General features: G+C 47.0%; 1 protein-coding gene across 3 annotated transcripts in view; it reads right to left on the bottom strand.

Moving 5' to 3' along the window:
• The window catches only part of IFT122 (intraflagellar transport 122), a 63364-nt gene that overhangs the window by 34999 nt on the left and 8218 nt on the right, over positions 1-20147 (bottom strand). For 2 of the 3 annotated variants that reach the window (XR_012060805.1, XM_006206788.4), the window contains exons 4-13: positions 16031-16109; positions 14341-14417; positions 12164-12230; positions 11070-11216; positions 9837-10013; positions 7930-8005; positions 2814-3005; positions 2518-2656; positions 2082-2284; positions 1040-1177 (exon numbers count right to left, since the gene is read on the bottom strand). Coding sequence is in view for 2 of the 3 variants with exons in the window: in XM_006206788.4 (XP_006206850.1) it covers positions 1040-1177; positions 2082-2284; positions 2518-2656; positions 2814-3005; positions 7930-8005; positions 9837-10013; positions 11070-11216; positions 12164-12230; positions 14341-14417; positions 16031-16109 (1295 nt within the window). In the remaining variant the exon portion in view is untranslated. The remainder of the gene's footprint in view (positions 1-1039; positions 1178-2081; positions 2285-2517; positions 2657-2813; positions 3006-7929; positions 8006-9836; positions 10014-11069; positions 11217-12163; positions 12231-14340; positions 14418-16030; positions 16110-20147) is intronic. The other variant, XM_006206789.4, reaches the window with a different exon arrangement.

Genomic DNA, 20147 nt, shown 5'->3' with positions numbered 1-20147 from the left:
TTAACATTACCCAAACTGCAGAGTTAGGAGACACCATCTAGAGAGATCTGAGTCACAAACTCACATAGGAAGAGGCTACTGTAAACACTAACAAGACATCTGGTGTGACCACAGCAAGACGATGATGAAGATGAAGACAGCTATCAGTTAGTGACCATTCTGGCAACCCTGTGAAACACGTGGGATTATCCTCACTTGTAAAACCTAAGCCTCAGAGAGGTGAAGTGACCTGCCCAGGGTCACACAGCTACTGAGTAGCTAAGGTCGAACATGACCCCAAGTCCACCTGCCCACAAAGTCCATGCTCTCTGGCCTGGCACTGGAAGTGACAGCTGACTGTGGGAAAGAAGCTAGCTTTCCTTCCACATGTGGTGTTACTAGGCTGTGGCCTCTGCTAATCTACACCATGACTTCCATCCCCAGGAAAGGACTGACAAGCCTCAGCCACAGCCACCTGCTAGACAGCTTGGCTCACAGGCTAACACAGTTATATTTTCACTTTCAAATTTCCATGTAACCCACTTAGAACTTTTCTTATTTTGAGCAAAGAACACACACACATACACAAATCTGTTTAAACTTTCTGTAACCTAGATTTTCCACATCTATTTGAGGAAAGGGCCCATTTTTCTTAAAACATTTAGTAATAGTCTGAGGACCAGCACCCTCTGGGACACAAGCCAGAACACACTGCCTTAGCCCAGCCATTGCTCTAGTGGGGACCTGACCTAAAGAATGATCTCTGCCTCCCTCTCTAGCAGGACACTGAAACTGCGTCTCTAACAAATCTCCCACCTTCTGGGTGAACTTTAATCCACTAACCCATTCTGCAGGCTGCCCAGAGTCTGCAGCACCAACTCTGCCAGAACGCGGTATGCTCAGAGTTGGGGACCACTGCGTCTCTGGCCTGAAGCTGTCCTCATAAAACAGAACTCTGGGCTGCCCTCCAATATGCCAGTGGTGGTGGGAGAGGTGGGGAACCCATCTCAGGGACTGCAGGCACATAATCAGGCTGATGGGAGGCAGAGGGAGTGCTCACCTGGCCGTTCTTCAGGCCGACTAACAGGCCTTCCCTCCCTGGGGGGCCACCGATCACCTTGATGTAGCGGATGAGAGACTCCATCTGCCACTCTCGCTCCCTCACCCCGCTAAAGGCCAGGCATTGCAGCCGCTTCTCCTGGAAAGCAAGCGCAGCTCTGAGTGATGGTCAACAGAATACATGCTCCAGCCCTCCCTCGGAGGTCCTCCTGCACCGACGGGACGAAAAATACCTACACGTTCAGCGTCTACTGACCCCTGTCTAGACCCCGTGACAGGCATTGTTACTCCTTCACACGAGTCTTCCCCGTGGGGCCTGGCTCGGCCTCAGCGCGTCAGCCGACCCCCAGGCAGCCTCAGACACAGGCAGTTCCAAAAGCACACCTTTCTGCCTGTAACCTGTGGCACCTCTAACCTGCCTGAAGTTTTAGATTTTTTGAGAGATTTTAATAGTACTCTTACGTACAGTGATTCCTAAAGGATTTCTTTCATCTTATTACTCCCAGTAGGCCTAGTTTTGTGGAACCAAATCCACCTCTACTTCCAAGAAAGATACTGGGCTGGCCTGCCCTCAGTCTTTCCAAACTTCTCTTGGCATTGACCTAGACATTTTCTAGGAAGATCTAAACTGAGAACATTTTTTCTGTTTATAAAAAACTCTCAGGAAGTAAAACTTCCTTTACTATTTTGAGTTGATATCATAAGTTTTTTGGGTGTTAACTGAAAGATGATATAAATTTTTATGCGTATATGTTTACCAAAAAACCCCTAACCTTCATTTTGTGGGATATCAATGTATGCTTTCAGTCATTAAAATATATGTAATCCCAGGTTAACAAAGTGCTTGGCAATAGAAAAAAGTGCTCTCCAGGCTATGGTCCGTGACCTTCTGGTAGAGTCTGACTCATTTAGATGGCAATACAATGAAAGCAACGAAGAGCCACTGAGCTTGATGGAAAAGGACTTGTTTCCTAGGGACCAACTGTGAAATGGCGAGAGGGGTGCCCCATCCTCAGGGGAGGCATGAAGCAGGTGCAGCCCACCTGACAGAGGATGATGTGGTCGGCACACACCACCAGGAGGTTGCATTCAAACTTCCGGACAATCTTCTCCTTCACCCGGTAACGCATGTCTGATGAGTCATCTGAATACAACTCGTAGATGAGGATCTTCTCTGGCAGTTGGATAGCTAATCGATTTTTGTAGATGGCAATCTTCTTGACGAGCTCTTTACATTTAATCCGAACTGTCAAAGAGAAGAATAAAATAAAATAAAACAGCTCTAGCAAGACAGAGAAATTAAAAGCCATCATTCACTTAATGCTACTGGCAAGTAAAGGAGACAGTCTCATCAAAAAACCCTTAGAGTGTCTAATACGCACAATCAGCTCCGCTGAACGCTAAGACCCAAAGTGGCACACAATCTTTGTGGTCCAGAGCTTACGGAAAGTAAATCCCTGCATGCTACCTGCCTCTCACCTTTCTGCTCGGTGATCAGGTGCTGCACAATGACATCGGTCATGCTGTCCCTGTAGGCGTACCGGTCCTTGTAGAGCCCGTGAACCGTGCTGAAAATCAGCTGGTAGAAGGAAATGGTGCCATCCTGGCAGCCTGCCACCTGCAGGGAAAGAGAGAGTGTCAATTCCCAGCCCTCTGCGGAGAAGTCTCCCCTCCCGCTTGTCAAGGACGGACATCACGATCGGACTGGGTAAACACAGTTGACGGTCAGTGACTACTCAGGCAACGGCCCAGCAGAATGAACTTCCTTTTCTTACCACATAGTTGGAATCGGGTTTCACTTTACACGTCCACACCCAGGAGTTCTGCTCCCCAACAGTCCCGAGCCGCACTCCGTCCTTGGTGAAAAGGGACACTTGCTTGTCTGATCCCCCCAGCAAAATGTACTCCCCTTTAGTAAAGTAGCCGATGCAGCAGGGGTCAAAGTTCAGCAGCCGATCCTTCCCAATCTGAGGAAAGAGAACACACCAAGGGAAATTCACTTCTGAATCCATTATAATCTCAATACAATGAAGGGCCTGTCCCTCCAACTTTTACTGGGGCAGTTGGGAGGACAGGGGAGTTAGCTGGCGTTCTCCCCTGTGCGACTGATTCCATCATGAGCGCAGGCCAGTCTCCCCTGGGACATCGTGCCCCTCCGCACCACACAGCCAGGTCCCCCACCAGCAGTGTCACCCCCAGGTCCACCCCACCTGCCCTGGTGGGTGTCCCAGCTCCTCAGCCCATCCGGACCCAGGGACGCTCTTTCTCCCTCAGGCCCTCCTCCGCACAGAGCCCTTGAGGGATCATGGCTCCCCTTGGCTTCCTTTTTATCTTCTTTTCTTTTCTTTCTATTTTATATTTCACAAAGCTAAGTCTATTCAACTTTTAAAAACTGTCCTTCATTCTGAAACTACACCCATCCTGCTTATCTTTCTAGTAACCTTGCTGAGGTATTTCACATACCATACAATTAACCCACTGAAAGTGTACAATTCATTGACTTTTAATATATTCAGAGTTGTGCAACCATCATCACTAATTCCAGAACATTTCCAACACCCCAGAAAGAAAATCTACCCCTGTTACAGTCGATTTCAAGTCCCCCGTTTTTCATCACTGGCAACGACTGCTCCACCTAAGTCTACAGACCTACCTGTTCAGGACATTTCATATAAATGGAATCACACAATATGTGGTCTTTTGTGACCAGTTCACCTTTGTTGTAGCATGAATAGTACTTCGTTCATCTTCACTGCTGAATAATATTCCATTGTATGGATATTCCCCATTTTATTTGTCCAATCATCAGCTGATGGACATTTGGGTTTTTCCTATTTTAGGTGTACAATTTCATTTTCATACCAATAGTGTACAAAGGATCCAATTTCTCCACCCTCGTGGGTGGGAAGTAATGTCTCACTGTGGTTTTGATTTGCATTTCCCTGGAAGCTAACGATACTGAGCATATTTTCCTGTACCTATTGGCCACATGTCTATCTTGTCTGAAGAAATGTCTATTCAGATCCCTTCTCCTTTTTTAAATTGGGTTGTCTTTTTATTATTGAGTTGTAAGAGTTCTTTACATATGCTAGATACAAGTCCTTATCAGATACATGATTTGTGAACACTTTCTCCCATTCTGTAAGTTATCTCTATCCTTATCATCACCAGACCCTTTGGCGGTCCCTGAGTGTACCTTCTGTGACTAAAAAAACTATTTTTGATTACTTTTATTAAACTAATAATCACTTTATTAAAGAAATAACTCTAAAAACCTCATTTCTCCTTAAGTTTTTAACTTCAATTTACAAAGATTTTCCTATTTATAAGTCTAGTAGAAGTAAACAACCAATTGCAAAGAGGCCTTTGATGAATGTCTACTGAATTCAATTTTGAACAGACCATAAAACCCCTCAGTCAGCCTCATTTACAACTTAGTTCATTCCCTTAATCTAATTTAAACTACAATTATTAATTTAATATATTTAACTTTCCTTTTTAAGAATTTCAAACACCTGATAATGAAAACTTTCCCTCATGCTTGCATAATGATAGTAACTCTAATAAGAAAACCAAAAAAGCTTATGAATCATGACATGGGAGGCTCGCGCTTCTGGTAACGCTCACTAGTTCCCACTGGACCAGCAGGTCACAGCTATAAACTCTGGACCAATTAGAAATTACAACCACCTGGAGGCACTGGTGAGCAACCAGAAGCAGAGAGAAATTTCAAACACATATGCATTTGGAAGAAAGGAATGGCATTAGGTGAGTTTTTCATTTTTTTTGACGGCTTTTGCCTGAGGGCAGGCCCCATCAGCACCCCGATGGACGAGAACAGGAGGTGGGAAATCCAGAAAAGAGAGAAGAGGAGGAGCCTAAATTCTGCACACACTGCTGAATATCTGGAGCCCCTTAAACTATACACGTTGGGACAGATGCCAAGCAGCCTAGCAAAGGCTGAAGAACTGAACAGAGACTCCAGCTGCTGCCCACACTAGAAAGACAGAATCTGAATGTTGAGTCTGGCAAAGTTAACTACTTAAGGGAAAAAAAAAAACTATACACTAATCTTCACAGGAACATGACAGAAATGAGTCCCTATCATTCACAATGTTTAGAACATAATGCAAAATTCTAAAAAGCAGAAAAATGCGAACCATACTCAAGAGAAAAGACAATCAAGAGAGACTGACCCCAAGATGATTCAGATACTGGAAATAGCAGACGAGAACTTTAAAACAGCTATTATAACTATGGTCAAGAATATAAAGGAAAATATACTTGTAATGAATGAACAAGGAGGAAAGAAAAACTAAATGGAAATTCTAAAACTGAAAAAGATAATAACTGAAACAAAAATACACTGGATGAGCTTAACAGAAATATTAGAGATGACAGAAAAGTCAGTGAAGTTGAAGACTGAGCAACAGAAATCCTCCAATCTCAAGATCAGAGAGGAAAAATAAGATTTAAAAAATGAACAGGGCCTCAGTGACCTGGAGAACAACATCAAAAGGTCTAACATATGTAACTGGAGGACAGAATGGAGAAAAAATTATTTGAAGAAATAATAACCAAAAAATTTCCACATTTGGTGAAAGAATAAAGACATAAATATATTGATTCAAAAAGTTCACTGACTTCCTCCACAATCTCAAGCCAGAAAATATAAGAAATCTCTTCAACATTCCAATATTCCTTGGGTACTTACTAAAAATTTCTTACATCTTTCCATTTAAAATTGGAAGAATAAAACTAATTTCTCAACTACAACCTTTAAATGGTCATCACAAGACAAATCTGATAGAGATTCTAATATCGAATCTAGCACAGGTTCTGCCTGGGTTCCAATCCAAGCTTGACTACTAGGTAAACTGTGTGTCTTTGGGCAGTTACTGAACCACTCTGTGTCTCAATTTTTTTTATATCATTTTAAAAAAATGTTTTCTTTTTTTTAAAGGAGGTACTTGGGGCTGAACCCAGGACCTTGTATATGCTAAGCATGTGCTCTACCACTGAGCTGTACACTCGTCCTGTGCCTCATTTTTCTTACATGTAAAGTGGTGATAATAGTATCTACCTTGTAGAGTTGTTATAAGGATTAAAAGAGTTAACTTTAAAGTGTATACAATACCTGAAACTCAGTAAATGTTAGCTATTATTATTATTAAGCCAGATCCCCTTAAGCATTACAAACACAAAATGGCAAAAATATATACTATCCGTAAACCTAACACAAAAGCATAGCTTGGATTTACTTGTATTTAACTCTAAATCTTCCCAGACTTAGAAAACACTTGCCCACTGAGGGAATAATCTTACTGTCCCAAACAAGTTGAGCTATCTCAGCAGAGTGAGGCTGCTTACCACTCAAAACCTTGGGCCACAACATGAGCTGTGGGGCTGCGTACACAAGATACCTCCTGCGGCCCTGACCACCACATTGAGCTCTTTTGTGTCGTCACTATAGCAACAAGACCCCACTCTTTCCCTGTGTGACATGGTTTTTTTGTTCCCAGGAACTTCCATCGCCCACACCCACTGCCTGGTACACAGTAGACACGCCAGTAAACGCCTGTTGAATGATGACGCGCACACTAGCTGGAGGAGGAGACAGCACCAGGGCTGGGTGCAAGAGAATGAGAATGAGGGCTTGGGAAATCAGTCACAGGAAACAGAGAAAACACTTCACCATCCAGTACCTTTATTTTCTCTTTACTCAATCACAAATGAAATGACTGATAGTAAGATGACGTAGAAGAAATGGCCCCAAAGGCAGGCTACACATACCTGAAACCCGTCCCCTCCAGCATGACATTTTCTGAGGAAGAAGGGAGCTATTAAACAAAGGCGCCACAGAACAGGTGGTACAACCGCCCCACAGCGCCTCAGCGCCTACTAACAGGCTTTCCTCCTACAAGGCTCTATTTTAATCGACCATCCAGAGAAACAAGAAATTCTTCCGGAATAGGAATCTGCCCCACTCACTCCCTAGCTAGACCTGCGGCTCCTGAACACTTACAGCATACCGTGCTCAAGCTCCTGACTCACACTATTCAGGTCCTTTAAAATCATGTCCCCGTCTCCCTCTCTGGCTCCATCTTTGTCCACAGTCTGGGGTCCTGTCACCCTGGACTGTCCCACATCTTCACCCTTCCCTGTCTCTGCAGGTGCTGTTTCCTCTTCCTGAAGCACCACTGCCAGTGTCCTCTGCCAGCAAACCCCCGCTCGTCCGGCTCAAAGGCCACCTCGACAAAACCTCCTGCCTCCACCAAGTGGCACTGTCACCTTTTTCTGGGTCCCTGGAGCTGTCTATCTGCACAGTAGTCCGCCACGCCACAGATCACACTGCACGGGCACTTCTGGCCGTCCAGTATGTCCCCACCAGCCCGGGAGCTCTTGCGGAGCAGAGGCATTAACTTACACAGCTCCGTGTGTGCAGCTCCTAACAGGTGAAGGGCGGGCCCAAGTGGGTGCTTACAAATGTTTGCAGGACGAATAAAGCAATACAGGAAGGTAGGGTCATGACCAAGACCAAGGCTTTACAGACCAAGCTGCGTTTCAATCCCAAGTGCCACCACTGCCAGCAGTGTGGGACCCTGGGCATATCTACTTCACTGCTCTGAGTCTTGTCTAATCTTTTCTGAAAAGCTGATAATCAAAGTACCTACTTCACAGGGTTTTGTAAGAATTAAATGAGATAAAGCATGCACAGCACTGAGCACAGAAGTTGGTATCATAGTAAATGCTCAATAAACAGGAGTATAAATTATACAATATAAAAATAATGTATAATTGCTAATAAGACAATTTCCAAACATGAAAATAGACTAAAACAGGCATGACTGCAACCGCATCTCCCACTGGGGTCTGCACACAGCTACATACCTGTTTTCCACTCAGTTGGTAGAAGGAAAGTTTCTGGCCCCAATCAGCTACAGCCAGGATGTCATTATGTTCCTCTCTAATCAACAGAAGACAAAAAAGGTTATGTGGGGCCATGGTCTGCTGATGAGCGTAGCCCTAAGGGTTTAACAAACAACAGGAAAAAGAAAGCCCAGGCCAGGCTGTCAGATTGCCAAATGCACAGGAGCACAGAGGCCCAAAGTTGTAATGTGGGCCTGCCCACCAATCAGCCTGAGGGGATAAGGCGAGGTGAGGTTCAGCCGCTGCCACAATGAAGAGATGAAACCCCTCATTTCAAGCCTCCTGGGAACAAACCGAAGAGCAAGGCTGCAGACCCAGGAGTGCTCATCTCTTACGTACTAGAACGTGTGGGCAGGTGCTGGAGAAAACACATCTTTTGTAGTGGGAAGGCATGGACTGTCTGATTTTACAGACAGAGGGGAATCTTGCTTGCTCTTCAAGGGGGAAATTAACACCTAAAGCTAGGTTCTCTCACAGTCGGGGTTTTCGCCCAGGTGAAATGGCTTCTGACTGGATTTAATGAAAAAGAAGCGTGGCTCTCGAAGGCCAGCCACTGCCTCCGACACTGAGTGCCCAGCAGGACGCGTCTCAGAGTAGGGCTGCAGCGTCAGCTCCCAGGAGAGACCTCCTCAGCTGAGGCTGGGGATTAGGCACTCAGCAATCTAGTTCAAGAGAGACGCCCCCATTCCCCGAGTCCTGGTCTTCATCCACCTATTGTTGCGTCCTCTTTGTTTAGTAACTCCAGCTTTTTGAGCCCAGGGCTTTGTGGTCACCTGGCAGGACCATCAGATATACAGGCAAAGCATGGGACAGCCCTACCTGCAGAACTCAGCCAAGAGTGGCAAAATGGCAAATCTCATAGACACTAGTTCATAACTAAAAGGAAAAGGACAAAAGTGGAGAGGGATGGAAGGGGCCCGCACGTGCACTGTGTGAGTGGCACTGAAGTCCAAGCACAATCCAGGGCCCAGGCCGCAGTGAGCCCTCTTGGGGTGGCCACAGACGGCTCTGGGATGGATTCAGCCCCCATGAGCTGGATGGGTGGTTTTCAATCCCTTTTCCCCCGGCAGTGGGACTCTTTACCAAAAGAAAAACTTGTATCAACCATTTAAAGGGTCTGCTCTGGTTGAAGCGTAGATGGGGAAGTGGCGCCCACCCTTTCCTCCTTTCCTTCCCCCATCTTCCATCGCCTTCTTCCAGGGAACCCCAGGCACCACAGTTCAAAAAGTCCCAAGTTAGATCACCTCTGTCCAGTCGCAATATCCTGCCCCCCCCCTTCAGCCTGCCCATGTTTTCCTACAAGAAATCGCGATTGAACAGCAGGAAGGATGGCTGGATGGCGAGGACTGGCTTGAGGACGGTGGGGAAGGTGGGGCTTCCTCTTTACTATGTGTCTGAGCAAAAGGTGAGGTCCAGTGTGGGAACAGGTTGAGAAAGGTGTCCAGTGAGAGAGGGAGTGTCTGGTGAGCCAGGGAACTCTAGGCTGGCATTAAAAATGTTACTGGAAAGAATTTACAACGCTGAGGTGGGAAAAAAGGAACTTGGGTACAATTTCACTTACTACGTGAAGGCACTGAAAGACCGAGGGGAAATACACTAACATGCCAACAGCGACTCCCTCAGGGTTTTACAGAAAAGTCAAATTTTCTCCTTTAGACTTCTCAGTATTTCATAAAGTTTCTCAAAGAAGAATTTTCTAACCCACACACGTTTTAAGGGTGTGTTCCCCCTGGTGGAGGACCGTTCACCAACAACACCCCGCGGCCCCTTCTAGAAAGAGGCTTCAGAGCAGCACCTGCCTGGCAGGCCTCTGCTGGGGGCCAGACCCTCTAAGGAAGGAGGGTTCTCTCTCCTCAGGACACACTCACGAGTCGTCGTCCCCGGGACTGTCGTCCTCTTCCTCTGGCTCTTCCTCCTCTGCCTCACTACCCTGACTACTGTACACTGCTGACTTCAGAGTGGAAGGGACTTCCTGAAAATATCTGTTGGCAATGACTTCCTCGGCATCCTCGTTCTCTCTGTTCATCCAGAAACTCTCCCACCGGCTGCAGACAGTAAGTGGTTGTTCACAGTCACGTTGCCTAGAACTACCCTAAAGCTATAATTTCAAAACCTGTCAAGGAGTCCCTGAACCCTGCCCGGAAGAGGACAGCAACCAAGTACACTGGGCATCCTGCTTTTCATGAATTAAAAATGGTACCCTGAAACCACAAAGTCATCTGTGGTCACAAAAATCAAACAGCAGGAACTCTGGGGTAGGCTAATGGCCTTTGAAGGCATTAGACACGCATGGTACAGCTCTGGGCTGGACAAAATTATTCAGGAAGAAGCAAAATAATCTGATGTAAGAAAGGCAAGGAAATTAAACAACCTTCTAAATCAAGTAGGTACCACCTATATAATGACATTGGACTGGTAAACAATTAAATCCTTTAATTTACCTTCAGAGGACTGGGCGCAGGGGATATGGGTGGTTTGATAATATTATAGGATTATACAAAGAAGACCTAAAGCTATCAGTCCACTGTCAAAGTCACAAATGCATAGGAAGGAAAGGTTTGAGAAGGCAGATGCCAACTGTTTGTGGAACTATAGGCTTTCGGGACATTCATACCTAATTTTGACTTTTTTGGCATGGGCAGCAAAAAAAAAAAAAAGGCTCATGAAAATGTTATTTATTATTGGGTGGGCAAATGTTCTACCCAGACTTGGAGGGAAGAACTGAAAAGGGGGAAAAACCAAAATAAAGCCAAAGCAGAGAGGTGAGCTAATGATTTATAAGGAAACAGCACTCTTGTGTCACACGCATACTCTCTTTCTCCCTCTCACACACACACACACACACACACACACACACACACACTCTGGGCTGGCCTAGATAGCTCATCTGCTTAGCTGAATTTCTGGGATTCATTCCAAAACTCAAGATGGGCTCTTAAAAAATTCCATTCAAATGGAATAGGTTCCAAAACAGATCAGTCAAATGGGATGAGGAGCCTGGGAGTCGTGGAGCCTTCAGGAAGAAGAGAGAAAGAACTCAGGCCGCTGAGGAAGGCCTTCGTCATGGAGTGTCTGCCCCAGGAGGACAGCTGTACAGTCACCTTGAAGGGTTCCAGCAGATGGACCATATCGGGGAGAGGGAGCCCCCGGGCCGCTCGATCTTCACTTTCTCCTCGCCGTTTTTGTTCCGTATGCTGATGACCCCATTGAACATCCCCAGAGCCAGGTACTGACCATCATTTGTCCAGCTGTTCAAAAAAGCAAGAGGGCCCGGGGAGGGGAGATGAACACAGAGAAGGTAAAACTAGTGAGGATGATGCCTAGACTGAAACAGTCTGATGAGGCAGCAGTGGCTGGGCTCACCCTGGTCCTGATGCAAAAACCAGAGAGCCAAACTTAGAGCCCCACTTCTCCCTGGAATGGGCCCTGGAATGGACAGTCAGATGTGAAGGCGGGAGCACCTTCCCCTTGGCGCCCCTCTGTCTGCACCTCCACCACAGCCCTCAGCTTGGCCTGCAGCTTGGCAGCCTCCATTCCCACTAGCCATTTCTACCTCCTCCCACTTCAAGGGCACCTTAAGAAGAGAATCCACGTCTTGGTGTGCTCCCAGTCTCTAGAACAGGAGCTTAACAGAAGCTGAGTGAAAGAATGGCTACACTCAGAAGCTGCCCAGCAAGGACAGCTGCCATCTGAGAGTCTACCATACACAAGACGCCGTGCAGCTTGCTTCAAACTCAGCTGTTTGTGTGCATTTTACAACAGCCCTATCAAGTCAGCATTTTAATCCCCATTTGTCAAATGAGGACCCTCCTGAGGTCACAGAGCCTGTCAGCCACTGAATCTAGATTCAAACTCAGGTCTGACTTCAAAGCCCGTACCTTCTCCAGCACACATGCTGCCTGGACAGCGACAGGCTTGCATCTCCAGGGAGCACCCCTCTCCCCGAGCACAGCTTCAGGCTGGGGAGGCCTGTTGCTAGGTAATCGCACAAGGCAACCTGGAGTTCTCTTTTTCTTGATGATCAAAGGCACAGGCTCTTCCCATCAAGGAGACCATGAAAGAAGAAAAGAGGAGACACGGGGCCCAAACCAACTAGGTGACACGAGACCTCCACTGCTGTGTGAACTACCTGGGCTTTGAGTCTGTCTGAAGAGCGGGGAACATAAAGCGACCTTCAGAGCTGCCCTTAACTCACCTGCAGCAGGTGATCTTGCTGCTGGCTTTGTGCTTGGAGACTGACTTCTGTTCAGGAGACCACAAGCCTTCAATGCAAAATAATACAAAAGAAGATAGATTGCTTGGAATATTACTTAGTAACAGAAAGGAACAGACTATTGATACACACTACAACTTAGACGGCTCTCCAGGGCTTTATGCTGAGTGAAAAAAAGCCAGTCTCAAAAGGTCATATACTGTATGATTCCATTTTATACAGAAATGGAGAACAGATTAGTGGTTACCAGGTACCAGGTGTTAGGGATAATAGGAGATAGGGGAGGTGACGATAAGGGAGTATCTTTGCGGTGATGCAATCACAGGTGACAAAATGACAGAACTATATACACACAGTGTGCCAGGCGCTGTTTCCTGGCTTGAAATTACACAACAGTTACATAAGATGCATCCACGGGGGAAATAGGATGCAGGGTACATCAGACCTCTCCTGTCTTTACAACTTACTGTGAATCTATAATTATTTCAAGAGAAAAAAAAGAGAAGAATATATTGGTGAATTTCTAGCCAACATTTCAGGGATTTAGCTCAAAGAAATGGCAACTTCACTGTTCATAACTATGACACTGCAACCAGAGTACAACTTAGCATTCCAAGTAACGGATGATGCTTTCTGAAAATCCTGCCTCCTCTCCTGAGCCTATCTGGGCTGTGCCTTGTCCACAGCACACTGGCCACCTTCGGCTCGCTCCCTCCTGCCAGGAACTCAGTGCCCCAGGTGTAGGTGTGGGCAACATAAGCAAATTCTCCTCTTTGCCAGAGCCGTGAAGTGTGGCCAAGAAGGCAAATCTAGGGCAGAAACACATTTACATAGCAAAGCGCAGCATCAAACTACTTGTTTCCCCTTCCCCTGCTCCAGAATGCTTGCCCCCAACATTTCTGCCTGTGCACACCTTCTCCCTGCTCCACGGCGCCTGCCCAGAGCCCAGACTGGAGGCCTCTCCTCCAGGGTCCCCCTGACAGGGCTGACCAGAGCCGGCTCTAGATGCAACCAACACCGAGCTCCAAGCCCTGGCTCCACCCCTCACCCGCAGGTGACCTCAGGTGAGTCCCGGGACCACTCTAAGCCCCAGTCCTGTTTCACTAATGGAGTGGAAATGAGACCTGAGGGGTTGTCAGAGAGCTCAAGTCGAATTCATTTCTAACCCTTAACACAATGCCTAGCACATCACAAACATTCAACAAATATTATTACTTATTATTGTATTTTTATAAATTCTACCTCCCTACCTGCTCCCAACCACAAGCTCTTTGAGGGCAGGGATTCTATTTTGTCTTTTTAACCCCAGAAGTAAGGGCCCAGACCAGTGCCTCACGTGGATAAAATACTAAATTTTTTAATGAATGACAGTCCCTTCCCCTTTAACTTATACAATGTACTTTCAATTACATCCTCTCTTTTGAGCCTCAGAGCTCTCAGTGGATGGACAGTGGGTAGGGCGGGAAACACTGAAAGGGATTAGGGCTCTCACTCCCTGACTCTGACTGGCTGTTCTGCTGTGGCCACTAACTCTTAGCAAGGAAGACAGGACTCGTGAGTCAAAAACCAGAATGGATTTTGAACGGAGAACCCGCAAGCCTCTGCCTGCTTTCCTGCTGTGCCTGGGGGATGGCTCCCGGCCTCTCCTCTGTGCCAGGACCACACCAGTGCCGTGGTAGGGGGTGCGGGGTGAATTTCTGGGGCACTCAGTACCTCAGGGATGACAGCTGCAGCCACCAAACAATTACAATGGTGACATGCCGCACAAGAAGCACAGCTGAAGCACACACACACCGTTCTGGGGATTCTGGGGGACACAGAGGTGGGGACACCTGAACGTCCCTGTCAGCGTGAGGCGGGAAGGCTTCCCAGAGGCGGCAACACCAAGTCAGGCCCGTGCTCTCCATCCCTGTTACCATCTCCTTCCCCGGGCCTCCTGGCCGTCTCCCAGATTTCCCACCAGTCCCAAAGTCATCATTCTCTCTCTCTCTCGGTTCCTACACAATTTAAAGAATAGCTGTCAGCCTCCCCTCGGCCACTGAAGGGAGAGAAGTAGCATTAACTCTCTCAGAACACCGCCACCACATTCTGGATGGATTTCAGCATTCTTTGCCAATTTTCGTTTATTCCAGGACAAGACATTGGGAATCAGAACCTACCAAAGTCACTGGAGGAACAGGATGCCAGCTGGTGGGTAACAGGATTGTAGGAGACACACTGGATAGAATCATTGTGCCTGGGAAGTAAAGAACTGCAGATTACTTTGCAGCAAACCACAAATGTTTCAGTGCTACAGCTGAAGGTTTCAATCATGAGCCCACAGTCTTGCTGACTACACACCGTGAGCCCTGACGCAAGTGACAAATGAAAAGCACCATTTTCACCTCTGACACATTACCCACCCATCAGACTGGCCTAACTTAAATGCCACCTACAAGACTAGCGTGCTGGACACTTCTGGTTTGTCAGCTGGTAAGATAACGATGTAAAGCACCCAGCCTGGCACCAGTGCATAGGAAGTGCTGTATTAATGGCCATTACTCTTGTGGCTTTGTGGAGGCCTGGAAATAAAGGATGGAGGTACAACGAAGATATCAGACCAAGATCTGGAAGCATCTGAGATAAGGATGAAAGCTGAGTGAGTCATGTACCACACACGGCATGTCAGCCTCAGTTTTATTCCTTCACTTTTGGGTAATACTTTACTTACAACTCCATTCATTCATTCATTCATTCAAAAGTTGTTTGCTGATTTGTACACCCATGTTCATAGCAGCACTGTTCAAAATAGCCAAGAGGTGGAAGCAACCCAAATGTCCACTGACAGCAGATGAATGGATAAACAAAATGTGGTCTATACAATACACTAGAATATTATTCAGCTGTAACACATAAGGGAATTCTGATGCATGCTACAACGTGGATGAACCTTGAGGACACTATGCCCAGTGAAATACACCAGTCACAAGACGACAGATACTATAAGATTCCTCTTATACAAGGTACCCAGAGTAGTCAAATTCATAGAGACAGAGAGTAGAATGCTGATGCCAAGGGCCGGGGGAGGTGGAGTGGAAGTGGTTGTTCACAGGTATGGGGTTTTAGTTTTGCAAGATGAGAAGAGATCTGGAGATTGATTGCCCAACAACATGAATGTACTTAGCACTACTGAACTATAAATGAACTTAAAAATGGTTAAGATGGTAAATTTTATGTTATGTGTAATTTATCAGTTAAAAAGAAAAAAATCATTTGCTGAGCACCAACTACAGGTTGGGCATTGCAGTAGGCATCAGCGACACAAGGGTGAGCCAGACAAATGGATGCAATGTCTGCCTGTGTGGAATGACCTGCACCAGGATAAAGGTAAGCCTGCAGCTGTGAGAAACACCACATAGGAGACCGCAGCGGGCCTCATGGGGCAGCAGCACCTGAAACCTGCGGAGCGAGCAGGGCCAAACCAGGTGGAGGGCGTGGGAGGCGGCACGAGCAGAGCCTCTGCACCGCGAGAAGCTGGCGCGCACCGACCCCAAGGCTCAGGCTGTTGATAATGGGCGGATGCGAGGCCCTTCCCTGAGAGGGGGACACTGGAGCGGACAGGTCGGGGTCGGGGGAATCTGCAGTGTCAGATGAACTAAACTGAGCTACGTGGGAACACCCAGCCCAGGGCTGGCCTTCACTTACTCAAGCCCTAACCTCCCTGCACCCAGCCCGTATCCCCATAACCTAACTGTAGGTTCAGTTACAGAGAAAAAAGTCCTTCCCCACATCTCCAAGGCGCTTTTGCTACAGTCACTCAATAAGATACGAGTCAAACTAACAATGCGGTTCAGCTAGCCAGTTACTCACGTGTACTTCAGAATGCCTTCCAACTTGGACGTCCAGATAATAACACTCTTGTCAGCTGATCCAGAAGCAAAGCGCTTGCCTACAAGTGTTTTTAAAAAGAAAATTCTCACATTTACTTGAAGTCAGCATTTTGCAGAGAGTATTTCTTAGAAAACTAGTTCACTAAGGAACCTAATAAGTGTCATTGCTTCTCTGTTCCATCCTCTTGCCAGCACTGGGTGAGCCTGGAGTCAGGAACTTTGGGTTCATATCCTGCTCTGTCTGGCACCAGCAAAGATGTACTGAGGGTCCACCACTTGCCAGGCATCACGTTCTGTATTAGGATCAAATAGTGATTAAAATATATATGATCCTTACCTTCATAGAGTTTCATCTGGTGGGAAAAGTAGGCATTAAGTTAAATTGATCCAACTAAAATATAATGTGGGGGAAAAAAAAGCTCTATGAAAGAGAATGCCTGGGGACCCAATTTCGGTGATGGAAGTTTCTGAGGATGGAATCTTTCATTGAGACCTAAATGTTGAGCAAAGCTTAGCCAGGTGCAAGAGAGAGATAGACCCATCCACAAGGATCCAACAGATGTGCAAAGGCCCTGAGGCAGGCAATGCCTACACGTCCAAGGGGCTGAGAGGCAGCAGCATGGAACACCAAGAGCAAGGGGTGAGGTGGGTGAGGAAGGTTCTCTAGGGGCTTCCGAGCCACAGCAAGACCCTACTCTTTATCTCAGAGAAAGGCTATCAGCAAAAGAGTGCAGATGAGATCTTCATTTTCACACTCCTTGGGCTTTATGAAAGGACTGGAAAGAGGAAACATATATCAAGTAATTGCTTATTAAATATATTGTCACAAGTTTGCAAGTGCTTAGAAGTGGAGCAGGGTATCCCGGCAGCAGACGGCAGGGAGCCTTCACCTACTCCAGGTAGAGATGACAACTGAGAGGTGAGCAAGGGCCAGCCCTTGTACACCTTGCACAGGATTCATAGACTTTATTCTTGGGCAAAACTGTTCTCTGAGCCTCTATGTCTTCATCTAAAACAGAACAGGGTAGTAACACCTTCATCAGAGGCTCTCTGTCAAGGTCAACTAAGCACCTGTCATGAAGGCTGACACAGTAGATCCAAGGATGAGCCATATGACGCTGCTGCAAATACTACACAAACAGAAGCTGCTTGTATCTGTTGTTATCTCTGCCTTGCCTCCCCAACACTGGCAGGGGCTGAAGAGTGTGGGTGCCGGGCTGGATCTGGGCTGGAATTCCCAGTGACGTCACTCACCGGCTGCAGGACCCAGAGTGAGCTCGTGCCCATCTCTAGGCTTTCATTTCCTCATTTGACAAATGGAGGCAACAACAGTATTTACCTCGTGGAGTTTTAGAAGAGCAAATGAGAGTAAAGTACTTAGGACAGTGCCTGGAACGGATTCAATGCTTAAAAAAAATTAGCTATTATTATTACTACAATTTCCTCAGCATCTAGTATTGCTTCTCTTGAGCAAAAAAACCTAGTCCTTACACACCTGTGTATCATGGTTACTCCTTAAATACTTAATAAACTTAAGGGAGGAATCAGAAACAAACAACACCGTAATTGCGTGCATCCTCATTTCCAGACCCTAGAGGGGAAGACCAGTGCAGAGGAATCAAAAGACCTCATCACCACTACGTGTCAGGAAGGGACAGCGTGATACACTAGAAAGAATGAGGGCTCTGTAGTCAGGGGACCTGGGTCAGGCCCAGCTCTGCCACTGTCACCTGTAATTGCTCCAAGCTGCTGTGAGATCAAATGAGATGATGTGTGTGGCAGGACTCTGACAAATGCCACTGATGGCAGGTCTCACTGTGACTTCCTCAGGGGCCTTGATGGTGCTGCAGCCCAGAGGCCCTAGGCTTAGAAACTCCGAGGCCCCACAGTTCTCCCCACAATATTACTCCAAACTTGAACTCAAACATGCACATAAAAAACATAACCGCTGTGGCAGAGCACACCTGACCACCACGCAAGAATTACTAGCATTGTCTTTGCCACCAACTTGCTGCATAACCTCAGCAAGTCACATGACTGCTCTAGGTCTCTATGTAAGTCTAAAATGAAGCAGCTGGGCTAGATCAGACTAAAACTGCGTGCACGAAATTGTGTGTATATGTAAAGTGTGTGCATTTTCCTAGAAAGGGGTCTATAGCTTTCATCAGATTCTCAAAGAGGTCCGTCACCTAAAAGAAGTTAAAAACCTGGAGCCTGTATGATCTCCCAGGTTCACTCAAGCACTGCACCACCCTGATTCTGTGACTTCTCGGCTGCGGCCACGGGACACCATCTCTAACCCTACATCCATCTGACACGTGAGGAAACGAGACTCAGAGAGTCAGTCACCACCTCAAACTCACAGAGCTTTTGGGGTTGGAACTTGGAACTGTCTCATCACAAAGCCCACACTCTTCCCCCGATCCCACGCTGCAGGGAGCGTGGATTCATTTTTACTCACAGGATCAGTTTCACACACCTACTGTCTGACTACCACCTCTCCTCGTTCTCACCCCACCTGGTGCCCTAGCTCCAGTAACTCCTAATTCCCCGCCACTGCCCTTCACCCCTTGTTACTCAGCTGACAGTTCAAGGTCAATGTATATCATCATTCTTTCGCGTACGTCCTCTGCTCCTTGCCCTCTTACTTCATCTTCAGAGGTACTGGCAAACCCCCAACTCTGCTTAAATCTAACTCTCCACCTCCTGCATCTGCGTAGCTCAAAGTGGTGGCAAAAAAGACACAAGCACATCAACTGACCTCACTTTCAGTTCATGATCATCAGCTTGGGTGGGCTCTCCGTGTAGGCAGGCTCTCTGGGCACCTCCTAGGGTCATTCACTCAGCCACTCAACTAGGTTGTGATTTACATTTTTTCCTTTCTCCCCAGCTCTCAGACACCTCCTTCCCTATCCTCACTCTCAGATGTTCTGCTCCTCATTTCACTGAAAGAATGGAAGAGAACTCCCATTAGACTCCTGCTACTGCATGCCGGCCCCCGCAGCACCTGCAGGGGTGCTCTCTGTCTTCCCACCATGCCCGTCTCTGCCCTGGATCCCACTTCCTCTCCCCACTCAGCAACTCTGTTCCTGCAGTTCCCTGCCCTCTCTCCTACAGCCTCGACCTTCCTCCAACTCAACACGTCCAAAACTGAGTTCCTAATCTGCCACTCTAAGTTTCTCTGCCTGCAGCCCTCCGTACCTCAGGGGAGGGCAACTCCATCCTTTCAGTCCCTTAAGTCAAAAGCTCTGGAGTCACCCCTGACTCCTTTCTTCACATCCAGTCTATCAGGCAATCCTACCGGCTCCACCTTCAGACTATATCTGGAATCTGACCACTACTCACCACTTCCTCTGTGCCTAAAGAGGTCTGAGCCACCATCACCAGTGTTATAAAATTTACCCGGATGATGCTTTTTCACTTGTTTTTCTGCCCCAACTCAGGCTATTCCCAGTAGAGCAGCTGGAGGGATCCTTTTAAAATATAAATCATATCAGATTTTTCCTCTGGGGAGGACAGGTATAGTTCAGTGGTAGAGTGTGTGCCTAGCAAGCACAAGGTCCTGGGTTCAATCCCCAGTACCTCCATTAAACAAATAAATAGAATCTAATTACCTCCCCCTCAAAAAATATACAGTGTTGTATGCCAATTATATCTCAACAAAACTGGAAGAAAAAAAGAAAAGAAAGATTTTTCCTCTGCTCAACACTCTTTAGTGGTTCCCCACTTTGAGCGAGAATCAGTCACAGTCCTTACGACAGCCGACATCATCTGGCCCTCCCACACCTGCCACCCCTCTCCCTTCATCCCCTACTGCTCCCCTCATTCTATCCCAGACCCAGGAAGGCACACGCCCACCCGAGGGCCCCTGCAGTAGCTCTTCCCTCCATGCGCTCTCTTCTCCCAGATGCTCACTGTCATTATTTCACTGCCTCCCCACCTTCAAGCAAACCCTATTCAATACCGGACCCCATCCCTGGCCCAGCCAGCGCTCTCAATCCGCCTCACCTGCCCTCCTTTTTCTTCCTAACATGTATCACCTTCCAGCGTACTGTTTAGTTCACATACACTACCACGTTTATTGTATGTCTTCCCTC

This window comes from Vicugna pacos, chromosome 17 (assembly GCF_048564905.1).
Source record: "Vicugna pacos chromosome 17, VicPac4, whole genome shotgun sequence".
Classification (NCBI taxonomy): domain Eukaryota; kingdom Metazoa; phylum Chordata; class Mammalia; order Artiodactyla; family Camelidae; genus Vicugna; species Vicugna pacos.
Note: the sequence above shows the minus strand (reverse complement) of the source record. Positions and strands in the feature narration are given on the sequence as shown.